The sequence below is a fragment of the Hirundo rustica genome, chromosome 19, assembly GCF_015227805.2.
Source record: "Hirundo rustica isolate bHirRus1 chromosome 19, bHirRus1.pri.v3, whole genome shotgun sequence".
NCBI lineage: Eukaryota > Metazoa > Chordata > Aves > Passeriformes > Hirundinidae > Hirundo > Hirundo rustica.
The window spans coordinates 2,357,229-2,377,962 of NC_053468.1; the positions used below are offsets into that span (position 1 = coordinate 2,357,229).

At 40.4% G+C, this 20,734-nt stretch overlaps 1 protein-coding gene across 7 annotated transcripts in view; it reads right to left on the minus strand.

The window, feature by feature from the left end:
* BRIP1 (BRCA1 interacting helicase 1) overlaps positions 1-20,734 on the minus strand; it is a 91,769-nt gene that overhangs the window by 26,029 nt on the left and 45,006 nt on the right. For 4 of the 7 annotated variants that reach the window (XM_040082748.2, XM_040082746.2, XM_040082749.2 and 1 more), the window contains 2 exons: positions 19,672-20,475; positions 17,199-17,470 (listed from right to left, as the gene is read on the minus strand). In XM_040082748.2, the coding sequence (XP_039938682.2) occupies positions 17,364-17,470; positions 19,672-20,475 (911 nt within the window). In that variant the 3' untranslated portion in view covers positions 17,199-17,363. Of the gene's footprint in view, positions 1-14,314; positions 14,473-15,129; positions 15,346-16,818; positions 16,898-17,198; positions 17,471-18,916; positions 20,476-20,734 lie in introns of those variants that run through there. The other 3 variants (XM_040082752.2, XM_058423049.1, XM_040082750.1) reach the window with 2 other exon arrangements.

A 20,734-nucleotide genomic window follows, 5' to 3' on the forward strand; every position in this document is an offset into this window, starting at 1 on the left:
ACTTTTAGATGTAATTTTAGACAACTAACAGTTCTATCAAGGGGGCAAAATTGGGCACGTTAAGAACAAAATGATGAACTGAACTATGAAGCTCATTGATACTTTCAACAATGCATTCAATGTTACTATAACAGATTTTTAATAGAATTTAAACTAAGCAGAACCCCCTGAATACCACATATAAACCTCCACTGGGAGAAATACTCAATTACTTTCTGCATGCATAATACCCCTCCATAATAATCTCAAACTTCTATAGGAAAGGAGTCGAAGTTTTTAACCAGGGATTTGGTCACACTTCATCAGTATCATATTTACATGAGCTCAGCCAAACACCAGTGAAAGTTTTACTGTCAACTTTCTTTGCATGTTCTGTTATTAATCCACCCAAAGCCCATTGAGGTGCTCCCCGAGGTGCAATCAGCTCTCAAATGTTGGGGAGGGTGTTTAAAATCGAGGCTAAATGGATTTGCCAAGGTATGGAGTTTGTCCTGTGGCAAGTTTCGAATGTGCAACGCAATTAAAAACATTCTGTAAGGAGCAGCTCGAAAGATGACAGAGAAATAATGCAGAGTATGAAATATGGGGGAGCGCTGTGCACCTGTATGATTTGTACACCTTTATAAATACATCATAAAAAATACAGAAATCCAACCTACAGACAAATCAGACTGCTCCTGATGGATTTAGACACCCTATAGATAAAAGATACAGCAGACAACACGAGCATTTTAAGTCCCTGTGCCTTTACAAGTGTTTAATGTATATTTCTATATAGCAGCAGCACTTTTTAGTTCTTTAACAATTACAAATGATCGCTGTGTATATGGCAATTTAAGGTCCAAAAAGTAAGTGAATATGAACTATTCTTGAAGTTAGCCACATAAAGCTGCACATTTTAAAGCCATAAACTTCCCAGTCTATTAGAAATAGAGCACGTTTGTATTTTAAGAGGTTTTCCAAGAGCAAGTGTGATTTACATTGTTCAGACACTTGCAGTTATTATTCATTTCCATGAAGGAATGCCCAGGAGAACGGCTTGGAATGATTCATCTCAGACTTGTACCAGTTCTCTACTTTCTGTTTACACCTGTGTCTATGGCAGAGGTTTTGGTCAGGGTTTTGTTTTGTTTTGTTTTTCCCCAGAGCTCTATTTTCCCTCTGAACCACCTCAACAAGCACCATAGGCCTTATTTTACAAATGCTGCCATCCTTACAGAGTATTTGAAATATTCTATGTGTTAGCTCTAAAAAAAAATTCCATATAGTAGTCAAGAACTATCAAGGTCATTTCCTTTAGATGAGTTACGTTTTGTCCGGATTTTTCAATTTTTTTCCTCTGGCAACATATGGCCAATCAGAATAAGAAAATCCCATCTGTTTGCAATTGGTTTCAGCTACCATGCTTTAGTCTGCTGGTAATGTTTTGAATTCTAAGCTAAGTAGGTCTTAAGCTGAGATTTTTTTTTTTTTTTTTTTAACAGATCTCTACAAAGGAGAAGATTCCAAACCAGGTTTAAATCAGCAGCCATACTTTGAGAAATAATTTTAATTTTTCATTCTGTATAATTATCAGAATAAAAGCATTTCTAGAGCCGTGGTTCTTAAAGATAAAAGCACAGGGGAAGTGACAGCCCCACTTAGAGTGTTTTTAATATTTATCTAGAGCCCAGCAGAGCACTCAGTGTGCTGAGATCAGTAATTGTGTGGAGCTCTGATTTAAAGCCCCAGTTGATAACAAAGCCTGGCTGCTGCTGCCATTGGAACCACCCTGGACTTGTCCAGCCAGCTGGGAGTGAAGCTCCTCTCTCATCATCTCTTCCTGCTAAACAAACACCTGGCTGGGGAAAGGAGCTGATGAACCAGGCCTGCAAGCCCAGGCTACATTTATTTTTGCTGGATTATTTATAATCCTCACCATTCCTCCTTTCTAAAACTCTGCCACTGAGATGTCCCTGGAAGAGTTCACATCACCACTCCTAAAGCAGCAAAACTCCTTTTGAGAAAGCCAGCCCAAATGGCCACAGAATGATCAAATTCGATTGATTTACCAAAAGAAAAGGCAATATTTGCTGTACTGAAGTTTTTACTCACGACAGGGTGCTGCACCAGATGCTATGAGAGGAGACTTAGGAGATTTTCCTACTTGTTAAGCGTCAACTGAACCGAGCTGCACATTCACAAGAGAGAGAAATCTTTCAGATTAGCGTCTGATAAGGAGTAAATAAACCCTACACCAAACAGGAACAATAATCTCAGCATTTCAGTTATTAAACCTACCGTGCATCAAATCATCTCAGCAGCGCCTGTGAGGAAAACTTTGGAGAATAAACACCTGATAAATCACCCACGCAGAGACACAGTTAAATACAAACTCATACAACGTCCACAAGCAAATGAAAATTTCAGGGCAGATTTATTAGCTCGTGGATGTTCCTAATTACTTGAGAAACTATAGGCTTACAACCAATGGTAACAGCAATCTGTAACAGGACCCTAAATCTTCCAAAAGAAAGAAGTCGCTTATTGAAGAAATGATTTCATTTTCTCTGCCCTTTTATTCTCCAGTCTTGGAACACAAAGCAAATATCTGGTGGGCCAGGGCAGTGGGCCCTGCAGCAGCTCTGTTATCCTGTCACTCCCAACAAGGCTTCCTATAAGTACAGACCCAGAGATGCAAAGCAGAGGGCAGAGCAGGGGCTGATTTATTGCGTTCAATTATTTTTGTTTAAAAGTTTCCTCTGGGGCACAAGCACGTAATATATTGTACTTTCCATTACCTGGTGCAAATGTAAAACATACCTGAAAAACACATTTCATGCTTAGAGCATATTAAAACAACAAGTAAGATGTCATGGCAGGAGTTTGATAGATTAACTGCCACTTACTGATGTTGTAGCATATTAGTTAACAGCAAATTAATATCATCAGGCATATTTCCTCTTTTATACCTAAAAAATATTAGTATGGAACCAGCGATTCCCATAAATTCTTATCACTCGGTTCTACAAGAGCCCTTTTAATCTCATTCGGGACAAGATAAGCAGCAATTTCTCCATTTGTGTGCAAACCTGAGTTTGCAAACTCATTCAAACCCTTCTCTACCTCAGTTACCTTTTGCTAATTGGAAAATTTTTCTCCTAAAAGCCCCCAAACCTGCACAGGCTTTTCACCATGGTTCCACCTGATGCCCACACACACTACTGGACTTAGGAAGCAGCTCTTAAAGAGCATTTCAACAATTTGTCCAGAGGTTCCCATCGCTGTCCCTGCCCTGTGATCAGGACCTTTTGTCACACACTGATCTACGCCAGGGACAAAGGTTGAGTGAAGGGAATCTTAAAAACCTCAGTCACCACAAGCTTTTAGAATTCCCTAAGCATGGCATAGAGAACACTAATTAATTCTAAAAGAAATCAGGAGTAGAACCAAAAGCCACAGAACAGAGCTCGGGCTATGTTGTGAATGTTTAGGTACTTCTGGTTTAATAGGGAGTGCACAGAGGAAGAAACTGTCTTTTAAATGCTACATTTCAAGTTGTTTTTTTTTTTTCTTTAGCGTGCCACGAAGCTGCAAAACAATTGGTATTTGTGTTCTTGTGCAGTCAGAACATCCCTGCTTGCAGCTGCTTTCCAAACCACCTTCCCAGGGCTCTGCTGCAGATTAAGCTGTGACAATTTAAACCCAGCACAGCTGAGATTCGTGTCACTGAAACACAGAGTCATGAAGGAAGAGTCAGCCTGCAGTTCAGTGATGACAAATGAGCTCTAAAGGCTGACATTCCCAGCTCCTGCCAAAAAGAAAAGCAAGAGCATCTTTAATGAGCGGCAATCAGATGCAATCAAAGCAAAGAAGAGGTTGAGAAGCCTCCCGTGAGAGGAGCAGGGCTGTGTTGATACAGTCAAATATCAGCTATAAAGCAGAGGAAGAGCTCTAAAGAAGAGCTTGGCTGAAGCCCAGAGCCAGCTGGCACAACTGGAACTGCAGAAAACAAAGCTTTGAGGGATCAGGATTCAGCTTATTCTAAAAATATTAATAATCACATGATAAATAGAGGAGAAGAGAAAAAAAAATACTTAAATTATTTTGGGCTATAAACCCAAATGCTGAAGTAAGTAAACATGGATCTCTATTAAATCCTTATCTTCATACTTTCCAGATCCAGCCCATAAGGAAGTAAAAAGTGGAGGAAGTGGGTTCAACTAATTAAAAAAGAGGCAATACAGGAGTGCAGCTGTTCCTGCTTAAGCACAGCTTCAGAAAACTTTGTGCAGTTTTGCAACCTTGATCTCCAGGCATTTCACCCCAGTTCCCTTCAGAAAAGGATGAAGACCTTGAATAATGCTGTAGAACACAGCTGACCTTTCATCCAGAGTATCTTCTGTGGATTTTGTTTTGTTTAAAATAAGAAAATATTTTTTTAGAAGAATTTTTTTTGAGAAAAAAAAAAACCCAAGCCCTCTGGTATATATGAAAGCACAGAATTAGAAAGAAAAAGCGTTCTGGTAAATTTTTATTTTAATATTTTGGAGTGCTAAGCTAAAACTGGACTAGAGATCATATTGCATTTAGATTATTTCGAGCAATAAAAAAGAATGACTGGGCCTGGTTTATTTAGAATCTAAGGAGTGTTCTCAATGCAAAGGGGGAAGGAAGAAGTTCTGTGCTGGAATCCTACAGGAGCGAGTATCAAAAACCTAGTGAAATGTGCAGCCCAGTGAAAGGTTCAGCATCTAATGATAAAAGCACAGCAGTGGTTCAAAAGCAAACAAATCCTGCTAGAATGAAAAATCAATGAGCTTTGAGAAATTCTGACAATGAAAAGGTTCCTCTCCGTGTGAGATCAAATGGAGAAGCCCCATTAGCAGAGCAGCCATCTGCCTTTTCCTGCTCCCCACGTCCTGTGCAACCACCCAGGCTACTTTCTCCTTCATCAACACAAGGGCATTCACAGTGGAGCAAACAGGCCCAAAATTTTGGGAAAACAAGAAAAATAAACGAGCTGGGGTGATACAGAAAGGTGCCAGAAATCAGCCCTTAAAACCAAGCCCGAGCCAAGCCAGGCCCGTATTTGGAAGGCAGGGAAACGATTCCTTGGTGCATAAAATACCTCCAGTGCCAGGGGAAGGGATGAATCTGATGAAGCCTGAGGCACATCCCGCAGAGAAAACTGATTATTCACACACACAGAGATTAAAAATTGCTGTAAATTCTGATGCAAAGTTATCCCACACAGCAGTGGGCTAAAGGTTTATGGCAGCCAATGTCAAACAAATGTGATTTCCCTGAATGCAGCTGAATAAACCTGGAGGTGAAGGACAAGTTTGGATTATTGATAAGCGTCTCTGACTTGTCCCCTTTGATAACTCTCCAGTGTCTTTCCAGCCAGGCTAAATGTTTCTAAAATAACGGCTGAAATACAAACTGTGAGGGAAGAAATTTTACAAGAGACACCACATAACAAAGTGCAGCAGATAACACAAGTTTAAAAGACAACAGGAGTAAAAATTCCACTCTCTTAAAGAGAAAATTGGCTCTGACTCATTCCCTGGAGGTGACATTTATTAAAAAAAAACCCAAAGCAACAAGTGGTTTATATTTGGGGTCTGTTTTATCAGCTGATAGTTGAAATCTGACTGTGAGAAAGGCAGCATTCTGCTTCTATTCATGGCAGCTCCCTCCTCGCTTTGCATGACTTTCAAAGCAACAAAATAGTTGGGAAATACATTTTTAAAAAGTTCAAGAACTACTCATTAACAGTCAGACATCTGCACTTCCCAAAGCACCCAAAACAAAGCCTGCTTCTTAATCCCAGTGGCTCATGTGGACAGCAGACTGCGGGGGAATGCAAGCAGTGTTTTGGCTACAGCACTAATTCTTTGCAGTGAATAAATATATTTGCCTAAAAAAAGTAATGCAAAACACACATATTCCTTTCCAAATTCCCCAAGTGTCTCGTCTTCCATTCCCCATCCTTTCTGAGGGGCTCAGTTCAATGGACAAACACTGCTCCAACTCCAACATTGCTAATTAAGAGGATGTGCCAGTTCTTTACCCCTGGAGTCCAGATCTGGTTCTCTTCAATAAAAGTTATACTCGAAGTATAGCACAAGCAGACCAGCTTTATACAATGGCTCTCCCATTTATGACATGAGAAAAGCATTTTCTCTATTACTACAAACTCTAATGATTCATTTGAAACCAGTAAAATGGGGGGGGTTTAGCTGCCTTGATGAACTTCCACATCCATCGTGGATCCATCTTTTCAAAAAGCACAAACAGCGGAATGCATCAGAAAAACCCACACCAAATCATTCCCTAGCTCGTGGCTTTATGAGCCACAGTAAAAACAACCTTTATTTATTTATTCCCCGCCCCTCCCCCCCACAAATATCAGAGAATGTTAAAATTTGGGGTGGAATCTGTCTGCAATCTCAGTGCTGTGCACCGATAAAAGAGATGGCAATAATTTAACAGATAACACCACCTGCTTGTGCCCCGGGGGAACGAGGTGTAAGCTCTTGGTGGGGTGGTTCAAAGGAAATAACGTTTACCCAAAAAACCCTCGCCCCAAACTACTCTGCAAACTACAGATTTCTTACTTGCAGAAAGAATGCACAGGATTCTGTGGTGGCTTACTGCGATTTCTCAGATGATTTCCAAATGTTTCATTACTGCAGAGTACGGGATACGATTTCTGATCCAGATGCTTAAAAGAACAAATCTAACAGAGAAACTTAATCTGAGCTAGACTTGGCAAATTTTCCAGGGGGGAAAAAAAAAAAAAAAGAAAAAAAAAAAATAGTAGAACGATGTTTTGGAAGCTGCTCAAACAAAAGCCAAAATGGAAATATGCCTCTTTCAACCATACCCTGGGCTGCTGTTAAAAATAAGAGGGACACTTAGAGTTTCCACAAGTGTGAACTGCAGCTGAGGTTTATAAAATAGAAAACTTCGATGTCAAAACTGCCCAAGAACAGTTCTTTACTTTTTTCTTAAGCTAAAGCCACCATTCTCTACACTGTATTCAGAAAAAAAATATATGAGAGGTCTTGCATATACATGGAGGATGCTAGATCAATTAGAAGGAAAACATCCATTTTTTAAGATGATTATGCTTCAAAAATAACCCACAGAAGCATGTAGATGGCAGAGAGTGACACAGTCCCCTACTCAGTAATAATGCAGATTATTTAAACTTTAACCTGACCATTTCAGAGCACCTAATGAACACAGGCTGAACTTCCAGAGAAGGTTTTTTTCACCTCCGAAGTGAGAAACTGCAGGCCAGGGAGCTCCAATCTGCTTGGAGTCACGTAGGATTTATGTGAATTCAAATGTGCTGAGGTATTGCTTTATCTGATAGCCTTGTTCCTCCCCTGAAGAAAGACAAGGCTCAATCTTAGTACAGCCACACATCTCTCTATAAACACCAGGAAAATTTCAAATCTTAGCCAATTCTTTTTTATTATTATTATTTCAAGCCATTCAGAGAGGAGAAAGAACCAAATTTATGTTTGGCTTCACTTACTTCTGGGAAAGAATTTAGCCAAATGTTTGTATTCCATCAAGAGGAAGAAACTATGAACTTCAACAATAAAAATAACCAATACCATATACAAATTACACATGGAAGAATGGTGGTAATTGGCTGTCTTTTCACCCCCCCTACCTTATATTATTGCTGTATGGTTGCAATTTAAGAAGTAGAAAAGCTCCCAAAGTAGAATTCCTACAGTGAGCAAGCCAGAGGGAACTACTGCAGGGAGTATCCCTGCATACCACAGGCTGTGTGGAGTTTAATTATGTAAATCTAGAATACCAGATTCATGTTATAGAAATCAATTTTATTCTAATTTCCGAGCAAGGAGGAAAGGCTCACAGAACCCAGAGGTATCAGAGTTAGAAAACATCTGCAACAAATCTAATTCTTTTATTCTGCTACAACCACTTGGCTCCCAGAGTGTGAAAAATGGCTATCACTTAGTAAAGCTGCTGTCCAACTACTTGAAAGCACACTCACTTTGAGAATTAAAGTTAAATTACAAATGTTCCTACCTTGATTGGAGATTTACATTCTATAATAGGACAGAAATTTATAGGAAGGGAGAGTTTAGTATATTAAATTTATGATGAGTTTAGATGCTTTAACCTCACCTCGATTTTAATTACGTAACAAGATACCAAAGTGCAATTTTAAACAAGACCCGAATACCATCATTAATATAGACATTTCGACTCCTGTCAGGGAATTGTGGAGCTTTTCATTTCCCTGTGCATGACTGCAATGCTGGTTTGAATTCAGCCCCACAATGGCCACGACGTTTCCCAGAGTGATAACAAAGAGGGGTTTTGTTACGGCTGCTGGAGGGGTCAGTGGCAGCTGCACCCTGGGCCTGCCATAATCACTCTAAAATACTGGCCTGCAACAATGGCTGCTCGTTGGGACAGGAAACAATTGGAATGTTGAATCTGGAATTTTCAACAGCTGCTACTGGACATTTTCCATGGCTTTGAAGCATCGGCTATCGCCGCGCTCATTTTCTGCGTCTTCGCATCCCAGATCTCATTTTTTAGCGACAAAAACCATTTGAGGGATTGTACCACGAGTCAGCTGCCTGATGTAAGCCAGTATAAAAATAATCCCACAGAAATGGCAATATTCCTAATCCAAACCATTGCAGAGATGCATTTTGCAGGGCAGTTTCTAAGGAATTGCCCTCGTGGAGCAGAGGAAGAGCCTGGAGGGAGAAGGGAAAGGACAGAACCTCTCCAGCTCAGGCTTTGCTTCCCAGCCAGCTTCATCTGCAAAGACACCTGAGTTTGTTTAAGCCAAACTTTCTTTTTGCACCAAGAAGCGAGTAAAATGATTGCATTTTGCCACTCACAGCTTCAGTGAGCGCTGGCCTTGCCTGATGAAAGATCACTTGATTATCGGCACCAGGCAGACAATAAATCACAGGGCTGTGACTGTCTCAGCACTTTATTGTTAATACACATTGGACCAGCCTAATACCAGCTTTGTCCCTGTATTTTTAAATCTCTCTTTAAAGAATATTTAAAGCAAATTCCAATATAGTGGAATTCAGTTCTGCTAAGTTAGATGTCAGGCTTTTTCTGGCAGGGAGGAGCACTGGGAACTGCAGGACAGGATTCAGAGGTTGACATTTATTTCTCACTCAATAAGATTTAACTTCACTTAAATACAGCCCTCAAGGAATTAAAGAATAAAATATTCAGGCCCTGACACCTAAGAGCTCTCAGCCTTCCCAGAGAACAGTGTCAGCATGGATGTGAAGATAAATACATGGCAGATTTTGCAACCACACATAGAGACATTCACTGAAACACTGATCAGCTTCTTCCCAGAGTTATAAATCTCTTTTTTCTTTCTTTAAAAAGGCTTCAGCAAACAATATTCCCAGAGAGTGGAAAACAGCACTGATCCTACAAGATCACAGAGACAGGAGGAACAAACACATTCTGGCCGAGTGAAAAGAAGCATATTCAGTGTCAAGCACAAGGAAAGCAATTCAGACAGATAATTCCTGGGAGACAAATGATTCTGGCACCAGCAGAAAGAAGCAACACGAAAAACCTTTTCCAAGGTCATCTCTGGATGCACACCATCAGAAGGGGAAAGCCAGACTCATGGAAAATATTTAATCCACTGACACAAACTCTAGGTGATGTCCAGTACCCCCCGGCCATCAGAACGTTGTTTCTTGGAAATTCTCAACAAGAGAGTGCTCCAGAGTTGATGTGGGGGTCACAGCCTTTCATGTGAAAAAAATAGTTCTTTTTAAATGAGTAATGAAAACTGTTCACTAAACAGATCGGTTCAACTCAAAGTAGCAGGGAAAGACAAAATGCAGAGCAGAAAAAGAACAGGAAAATACAAACTGTGAAGGAAAAGGAAAATTGTCCAAAGGAAATGTGACAATTTCAGAAAGAAAATGATGATCCTGGTTGCAGAACCTCTACATTAATAGTACAGCCGAGTCTGTTCATAACAATATATTCATTTCAAATAATGCGAGGAAATACTTATTTCTGCAGCTATTTTCAATTTTTGTCCGTCAAGTGCTTTATCAAGTCAGTATCCATGTGCCTAACGATGAACAGTGCAGTAAAGAGAATTTGGCCTCCACAGAACAATTTCATTTGGTTTTTTTTGGAAGTGTGATATAGGTCTGTGCTTCAGAAATACTCAGTAATGATCTATATGAAATGTTTCAAGAATATTTTACAGCTCACACGCTCCATTTATTTTAGCTTAAATTGTCTGAAGCCACCACCACATTTAACTGGTGGTATCAGCTGACATAAGGAACTATGTAACACCAACCAAATGCAGCCAGACACTAAAATTATTTAACGTAAGCAATGTCAGATGAATGTTATTCTCCTCCTAACCCTCCAAGATATCTGTTTCAGTGCTCATACACAATAAATAACCGCCAGGCACAAACACTTTGCTACAGAAATAGCCACTCTTTCATTTGGATTGTCAACAAAAGCAAGGTTAGGAAAACCCAAGCTGATGTCACGGTTTGCACGGCATCTTCTCCACAACAAAGCCCGGATCCAAGATCCGACCACTCACAATTTCTAAACCAGATTATAAAGCTAAATCCACGCAAACCCTTAATGGATCAGGATTTTATTTCCAGCGCTGCAAAAACTTCGGCTGTGGCCAAGTCTTATCAGCTCCGGTGGCAGCCAGATTACAGGAGCTGTGCCATGGATCAGTGTGAGGCACTCCCAGCTTAAACCAATTACACACTTAGCACAAAGTTGTCAAACTACAGACCCATGCCAAATCCTGACATGTAATTTCTGCAATGCTTACAGATTTTAAGGAGAATCGCGCTGAATGGAGAGCCTGGGAAAATGGCTCGGTGGAAAGAGCGGTGTTTGGAAACCCAGCAGGTTTCAGTGGTGTGTAAATGAGGGATCCACATCAGCTCAAGCTTTACCACTGCAGGTTCTACTGGATTTTTACCAAAAGTCCAAGGTTCAAACTCCCCTGCATCTATTCACGGGCAGACAGATCAATTAAATTATTTGCCAGCTGGGAGTCATTTCTTTTACAATAAGCGGCGGAGCGAGAGGTAACTACAAAGCAATCCAGAGCTGTCCTAATTACTCCTTGCAGGCAGGAAAACGTGTGATAAAATGCGTGTTTTGTGATTCCCTTCCCCTTTACTCGCTTCAGCACTGTTAACCTGTAGCTTCTGACGGCCTTCCACAGCGCTCTTAAACCCGGTGAAAAACCCCGAGACAATCACCGTACAATTTAAGGCACATAATTAGCAATTATTTCATGCACACTTCACAATAATAATCTGTTACGTACTGAGAGGAAAGAAACATTAATGAGCTACTTCTGGTGCCGCTCTGTGTACTGTGTTTGCATAATAATGAGGCCCAATCTGCTGGAAAACACAGAAAGGACAAATTAATAAGGTGGTCATTTTTGTCTAATGATGCTTAATACAGTTTGAGCAATCTGCTCGAGACAAAAGACGGGCACTCAGACATAGCCGATTATGCATTCGCGTGGCAGCTGAAATCTTTATTAAACAGAATGATGAATCTGATTAACATGTGATAACAAATATACAGTCTGGGAGCAGGGCCCTGGCACCTCCCGCCAGCTCCGCTCCGGCCCCTCCGAGGCTTTACTCAGATTGAGGTCAGACTGGAATTCCCCATAGGCGCATTAAGATAAAAGTTTGCCAAATGTGGTAACGTGCTGAACAAAACAATATCCTGTTATATAAAAGCCACTGTCTCAACAGCTGACTGTCTAATCAGTGAGAGCAACAACTCCTTAATAAGTTTAAAATTTTAATTGTGGGTTTCGTTCGCCCTTGTAGCATCTGAAGGATGATTTAGTACATTAGCTAAGCTACGTCTTAAAGCACCCCTACGTTTGTGCCACCAGAATATTCTCTCTAATTCCAAAGTGGCTGCCTTCTATTCCGTTTAACAGACACAATTCTATTCCCAAAGAAGAATATACAAATATTTCAGGTGTTTTAAGCAATAAATAAAAAATAATAATTTATAAGCCACTGATTTCATGTTAATGGAGGTTTCTAGGTCAATGGGCAACACAGGATGTGACTGAATTTGTAGAAATGTAGCAATAAATTTATAAATCTAATTTTCAATAGCTATAACTGATAAAAAAGCAGGTTAAAAAATGTACAATATGTAATGTATTAATCCCACCTTAAATTTAAGTTACGAAAATACAATGTTGCCTTTTTAAAGAGTGACCAAATCTAGGAGTAAATAACAGCCCTTAAATCCAGGGATTCTATTTTAAGCTGGCTTTGCTGGAGCAATGTGATTTCTATTACATGAACAATTCCTTGCCTTCCAGAACCAACTGTACTTGATTTATAGTCAGCACATGACACGAAGCAATTTAAGCTGACACACGATACCTCATGACAATGAACATGATTTACCACAGGGTGGGCAGCAGTAGAAACTATAATGTTGATTTTTATCTCCACAAATGTATTGCTCAGCAACAGCAGGAGCTTGGATTCTAGAGTATAGAACTGGGAGCTAGGACTGACTGGATCACAGCTTCTTCACTTGAATGCATCTGTGTTTGCTCTGCTAAATGATAGCACATAATAAATCATCATTTTCAACTCCTTGGACTCGTTCTGTGTGCCTTCATTTACATGAATATAGCCCCAATTACGTGACAACAGCCAGTGGGTTTAAAGCAAGGAGCTGAAAAAATAAAAGCTGTATTTACCTCTAGCATCATTCACCCCCAGTCCATCCTACCTTTGTAAATAAGTGCCATTATTTTCACACACAAAATAAACAACCAAACAATCCCAACACAAACAAGACATCGGTTTCCCTCCTCACCCCCTCAAATCCCACACTCAAGTCACCTGGCACATGAATACCCCTAAGACATGGTTAGACCCAAAGCAGACATGGGCGATGGTTTCCCAGCTCTGTGGAAGATGAGGGGATATTTTATTCCCCCCAAGGCTCTCCTGAAACAAAGCCGTGCATTAAGAGATTAGATGTGTCTCTCCCAAAGCCACGAGCTCTCACAGTGACTCCCCAAAGCCACAGGTGGGGGGTTGAGCCTCTTGCAGGTCTACAGAGTCCTGAGGATCCTTTCTAGCGGGTAGAGAAAGAATAACGGAGGAACAGGAAAGGGAGAGACTCATTCAGCAAACCTGCAGGAGTTAACAGAGTAGTTTTAGCTAAAAAACCCCAGGAGTTCAATCTACAGGTGGGCTGAGAAGAAAACACTGGCTTGTTTTACGTTTTTAAACCAGCTGATCCCATATTTACACCTGATGGGATGGAGGAGCCACAAAAAGTTCAGAGGATAAAACAAAAAATCAACTCATTCTCCCTCCGAGGATCCCCTTCCTTCATATTCTGCCAGTAGAAATTCCCTCAGTGGAACATTTCATTATGTTTGATATAAAATGAACGCTAGAAATGCCATGAAATCGTGGTGGTGTTTGAAATCCCACAATTCATGGCTGCACAAACCTCGTCCCATCACCACACTGTCAAACTCTGCATTTCAAACAGCTTGGACAGCTGATAATGACACACACAGGCCAAAACATGAGGATCATATTCAGCTTCTGGCAGAGATTCAGTCTCAAAAAACTCTCATTAAACCCAACTGTGTTTCTATCCATGGAATAAGTGAAGGACAACGCAGGGGAGGCAGAGGTGCCCTGGGCTTACCTGCACAGATCACTCAGGATGGAGCCTCACCCTCCACTCTTAAGAGAAAAATACAGTTTTCTCATCCAAATTTCAAAGGGTCCTATTGAGAATTCAGTTTGCTCACATTGAAATACAATACCTATAAATAATTTTCTTCTTTTTGACTCCATTAAACCGTGTCCATGTTCATCCTTCAGGGGCTGATTAACTTCTTCCTTTTTAGTGCCAAAACTAACATAAAACTACATGTCTGAAAATTCAAGTCCGCAGCACTTGTGTAAATATGTTTTGTTCTGGTTTTCCTTTAAGAAAGACACGGATGGCTGCTATTTTCCTATCCCTTTTCAGATGTAATACTACAGACATTGCTACAAATTAGGTATAGACAAATATATTCAGTGACCTGAACTCAGCTCTTAACTATCACTTCAAATCTCTGTGGTAGAAATCAGATAAATCATATAAAATTATCTAGATGAAGATTCATTCTACCTTTTACAAAAACAGTATTTTTGTATTTCCTGTACAAATCATTCCATGATCATTTTATTACACAAAATTAACTGATCTGACTTACCCATGACTGCAGTTTATTACTGAAATGAGTAACCTCAGCTCCTATCAAAGGACTCGGAGAAATGGACCGAAGGACGCAGCTCCTGCACTGCAAGTAACTCGTCAGAGAAGATTCCTTCTCATTCCAAATGGCATTTAAAGACAAACTGCCATTCAGGTCTTTCAAAAAGAGAGAAAAAGTGGTTTATACAGGAATCAAGAGAGATTTTTAAGAGATAAAAATCATTTTATCAGTTGCATTTCACGTTTCAAAATGTCAGAAGGATGGTAAAGAATGCTCAGTAATCCCTCCTAAAAATGAGTGCTTGTGGCCAAGATCACATCTCAATAACTGTGCCATCCTATCACCACTGCATGGGCAAGAGAATCACCCACATATGAAATGAAAGCCTTTCTCTTTGGTGTCTGTCACCCGAGGAACCAAAGGGTTGCACATTCCCCGGGCTGACACCTGCAGTGATTTCCTAGCAACCGCAGCACCTCTGCTTCAACCACAGGGTACACGTGGCCAATTCCCAGATTTTAACTTGGGAGAAACTGCAAGGATTCTGTTCTCATTATCCTTTTCTTTAATTCTTCATCAGGGTATTATGAAAGGACACAGCAAATCTGGGAGTGCAGGGGACACCGGAGCTCATCTTCAGTGTTTGTTAAACGTGCAGAGCCCACAGAGCTTTGAGGAAGGAAAATCTCCCCATGAGCCTCCCAAAAGGTGCAAGGGAGGGGTGTCAATGTTGTGAATGGTATATCATTTCATCTGATTTAAAGCAAAAGGGCTTGACAAATGTTAGCTGGTATTTATCAGTGAGAATTTACCTTTCACTGGCATCTGATAAACCTTCAAAGTTTCTTTAAGGTGACCAAGACTTGCAGCATCTGAGATGACCAACATCACATTCTCATCTTCTGAAACGGCCTCTAGTTTACACTTACAATTATTAATGGATTCTTTACTTCTTACATTGGCATTTCTGAAGCGTTTCCGGATTATTTGCAGCTCACCATTACTGTAGCAAGCTTTTCTCAAAATTCCTATAATTTAAAAAGTGGGGTGTAAGACTTTACATACGCACATGGTTTTGAATACAGTACTGTTCAACCATGCTGCAAACTTTCCACATTTACAAGATGGGAATTTAGGCCCTGGTCCAATACCCACTGCAGGCACTGAAAAGACTTCTATTGCTGTAAATGGCCCTTGGAAGAAGGCCTTCTTTAAAATTTTTAATGTGTCCAAAATTTACTTTTCAACAGATAATTTTCCCCTTGTTATTACTCCCTAATTGACCAGTGAGCTTGAATCCACTTTGAATAAAGCCATTTATTTTTCATTTTCAGATTTTTTAACTTTCCTCGATCAACTGGCATCTGAGATTCAGTTTAAACAACATAAAACTTCTCGCTGACAACAGCCACAGACATTCCTGTACCTCAGGATGCCCTTCCTGAGCACTGTGCTTCCATTCCACAGGTTCTGCACCAGGGATATGATGGTACTGATAAATTCAGGGAGGGAATGAAAGGTTCCTGATGAGATTACTCAGATCTTAAAGGTTCTTTTGGGAAAACAGGAAAGCAAGAAATGCCTCCATGACCTGGGCCTGCCCAATGTGGACCTTTAATAGCTGGCCTGGTTTTAATAGGTCCAAAATATGGAATATCTCCCATTCTCCCCCAGGCACAGGTTTGGTTTGCTGAAGAGATTTGTCCTTTCTTGGTTTCATCAGATCCAGACTGTTTGAGCATGAAGCATCTCTAATTGTTTCTGTATGTAACTGATGAGACTATCTTGTAATTAGGTCATTATCACACATGGCCCAGGGGCCTGAAGATGAAGCTTATTTTAAAAAAAAGAGTTGCTGTTACTTTTATCAGCCTTTAGACATCCCCAAATTAAAGCGGCTCACAAAACCACTAAGAACTTCCAAAAGCAGCTCATCCCCACTTTGTACAACGTGTCACAACAGACCAGACCCAAATGAACACTAGGCAGGTTAGACACTGAAGAACAGCAGTGTAATTATCTGGATTTTCAGTCAGGCTTTTGACAGTTCCATGCAAACATGCACCGGATTCACTGAGTTACTGTGCCAAGGCATTACCAAACTTCTCACAGCAACTGGTAGCAAATTAACACCTGATCCTGAGAAGGAGCAAACCCCGATGAATGGGCCACTATGCTCCAAATAATTCCTTCCAGCCTCCCAGAATGGCAGGAGAAGCTGCCTTCAGTTAACTCTCAAATATCAGATTTAAGCTCAAGACAGGTCAGTGTGGGAGGACCACCGAATCAAGAAAACTGCCAGAAAAAAATCACTTATTTTAAATAATTGTTCTTGTCACAGCTCCCTTCTCTCCCCTCAAAGCCTCTCTGTAGGTCCCATTTATCCTGATACCAAACCCGGTGCAGAAATGAATTAATTATTCTAAAACACCCCTCCAGCATCCCAAACTGGGGAAGTAAAAGAGAAACCCCATCCTGCCCAATGAAACAGCTGATCTTACCCTGTGCTTTGGGCAGGATTTCAGCTCCACAGACAACACAATAAAGTCCTTTTCTGCAAGGCTGGTTCTGTGTTTCCTTCTAACGAGGCAACACACAAATGCACGTAAATGTTGATTTGCATGTAGTAACTATGCAGATCGAAGCATTTAAATACAAATAAAATTAAATCTATCAAAAGTGCTTCAGAGAAATACAGTATGTGAAATACTCAAAGGAGTCTGAGTCGATGTGCATCATTTATATTAGTTAATAATTCAATATACACCACGCTAAAAGTGTTTAACCTTCCTTAAACAGAAACACTGTCATATAAAACAGGAGGGATTTTATAGCCTGTAACACTGCAGGCTCTCAATTTGTTGGGAATTTTGCAAAGGAACCTGGGATGGTTGGGGCCTTTGGGTTTCCCAAAAGAAACAAAGGTATCTGTTGAGTGTATAAACCAGATCAGGAAGAAATGATTCCGTTGTATTATTTCACTGGAAAAATGAGATAATAAATTATTCTTAATGAATTCCCTTGCACCTGAACACTCAGCAGCCGCTCAGAACAGGTATTTAATCCATGGATGTGGTACCTTTCTCTCTCGGGAGGAGCCACTTGGCCTAAGGGCAGCTTTCCTTCTGCTGTATCTCCTCTGAACTTTCAATCCTTGAATAAATTCAAGATGCTGTCATTATTTTAGGCAACAGAGATTATACTGAGCTATTATATCACAGCAGGAAAAGCATTTTTAGTATTTTAGCCTTGATAGATGTGATAAATCCAAAGAAATAACTGTAAGAAATTCAGTATATTGACTTCCCTTCTACCTGCAGGCTGGGCAGCATTTCATTCTGAGAACTACCATAAATATATTACCTATAAAGAATATTCTCTAAAATACCAACTAACACAGTTATTAAATATAAGGACAAAATAAGAATGAATTTACACCAAATTAACAGTCCACCCCTTACCTTCCAAACCCAGCAGAACACAAAGGGGTTTGATCCACCTGGTGATTTGAGTTTTGAGAGGACAGAGGGTTTTTTTCAAGAAATCATGGTATCAAGTGCTGATGTTTCAACACATACTTTTGAAATAAAGGTTAATTTGATAGAAAGTTGAAATGAGTGTGATTTGACAGAGAGCAGACCCTGCCTTAAAGGATTTCTGACCAAAGGAAGAGGCACCATGAGTTCAAGAAAGGAACAATCTGCTCCAGATAAGGAAAGGGAGATGGATTTTCTTTTTTTTTTTTTAATGTTATGGATTTAAAGACAGACAAATCTCCTGAAAAGATAAATAAGAGGCTGTGGGCCACTGGATGAGCAGACAAGTCACAAAGCTTAAGTGATTTCTGTGATCTGTTTAGACACACAAAAATGCACACAGTGGTTTGGTGCAGAAGGTTTGCTTTAGGAAAACTGAGGATTGAGACTCCTGAGGATCAAAGCCAAGGGATTCTGGGGAATGTGGCTGCAAAGCACCTGCCAGGACAGCTCCAGAGGCCAGGTACCAACGGTAACTTCAGCATTTTTTACATAGAATATAAGAATATTTCTCTTTAGATGTGTCAGAGGTTTGCAATACTGGAATTTCTGCCCCATTAATTAAATCAAACCCATCAGTGAAATCCAAGACACCTAAACCAAGGAAGCTTGATCATCAATACTGCAAGAATTGAACCAAATGCCTTATACCAAATACTGCCTGTTAAAGAAATTAAATGCTCTTCCCATCCTTGCAGTGTCCAATTTCATAAAGATGAATTTGTTGTGGAAAGAAAGGGCACAATTTAAATCCTACTGATATCAGCACGTTCACAGCTCTGCAGAGATGGATTCAAAAGGTTATTTAGATGAATTTCTACAGAAAATGACCAGTTAATAACTTCATTTCTACTCTCAAGCCAAAAAATATCAAAACCTACAAACCAATCTTTAGAGTGCAAAAATCCTGCAACTTCATATGAATGTAGGATGGCAATGAACGATCTTTTCTTAAAAAGTCAGTATGTTTTATTACAGAAAAATCCTGGCTGTTTTCATTGCAGTAAATGAAAGGAACATTAAAACACTTTAAAAAAAATAGACTGAGCAAGATTCAAAGAGCTTTGTGTACAATTTACATTTCACATGTGACATGGAAAAAGTGCTTATAAAAGGATATACAAATGAGAACAGGTTTTGACACGAATAAACCCAGAATCCAACCAACAGAAATGAGATCCTCTCACAAAAGGAAAATTTAGAGAAACCTCATTCTTTTTGTCTGAAGAAGTTTCTCATTTTCATCAAATATCCAAATGTGCACAGCTCCTGCTGGATATTTTGATGTAAGAAATTGGAAGGAATCAAAGTACTGAAGAATACACCTGCTTTGGTATTTAGGCTCAATCTATCTATGACTTGATCTGCAAAGACACTGCTCTAAATGTTTTCCTAAAAAAAGCCAATCTAACAAATGCAGAGAACCATAATTTGGTTATATGGGTGTTTTGCTTTCTGAGGAAAAACCCAATTATTTGACTGTATTTAAGGGTGGATTAATTAAATCTGTAATGGATAAAGCAATAATTCCAAGTCAGATCCTACTTGGGTTTCTATTCAGAATTTCCAGCCATGATGTCCTTTAGCCATGAAGTCAGGATGAAGAATTTTCACTCCATCTCTAGAAAACTGCCCATTGCAAAACTCTCCCAGTGAAAACCTCAAAAGCAGAATGAGAAATGGAGCCTGAGAGAAGCTCTTGTTCCACGAGGATGAGGAAGGTGTAGGTGCCCTGTGGTGTTTTGAGGGCTGCTCACCACAACTCCCACAGAAACTGTCACCAGGTGCCACTACTGCCCAGCAGAAAGGAGGACACACCTTTATTTCGGGATCTGGAAAGGCTGAGTTTCCTTTTAGGGGTGTCCATCTCCTGAGATCCTCCCTGCTCTCCTCCTGCTGCCACCTCTACAGCACCAACTGCACTGTCCCTGCTCCTCACATTTTCCAGAATTCCACGGGGACTTCTGCCAGCCTCAGCTTTCTCAGTCACATCCTGTGTTTCTGAGGTGTCGGTGGCAAGAAGATCAGCAGGGACTGTGGGGCTCCCACATTCCACCCAATTCCCAGCAGTGCAGCAGGCTGGAACTGGGGCTTCAGTTCTCTGCTCCTCTGGGTCTGCATCATCATAGAGTTCTGGGGTGAAGTAAATGCTTTCATCCTCATCCTCATCCACACTTAATGCTGAAGGCTCAGCTCTCCCTGCTGCTGCTGGGAACTCCCTGCAGGGCTCAGCCGGAAGCTGCAGCTTCCCAGGATGTCCTTCAGCAGCTGGAGCCTCAGCATTTTTAAGTGAAAAATGAGTTGTTTCCAAACGTGATTCTGGTCCACTTGGTTCGTGTTCTGCAGTTAATGATGATTGGCATTGATTGAAATGATCAATAAGGTCACCAGGCCCCCTCACAGGCTCCTGTCTGCTGCCTGCTGTGGCCCTGCAGCTCTTGGCTACAGGAGTTGAGGTCAGCGGCTCAGAGCAGCAAATCTCTTCCACAACATCAGCATTGGTCCAACCATTCATTTTTTCTGTCTCTGTTTTAATTGCTGGAGTTTGGGGGGTGCAGTCCATATGTTTCCTTCTCTGTTCTACATGGGGAGAGTGGCTGTCTACATCAACCTCCCGCTCACCTGTGACAAATCACAAAACAGAAATGAACTGTATCTGATTTACAGCATGTTTAGCACATCAGAATTACCACTGTTTTAGAGGGTTTACAGTGATTTTACAGCATTCATTAAAAATAAAAACACAAACAAAAGCCCAGATGTTGTAACTATCTTGGCACACGAATTGTCTCAATTAAATGGATAAATTAACAGGCACATAAAGGTAGGGTATGACTGGATTTGAAATTTGTAATCTTTTATACTGTGCTCTTATCTTATT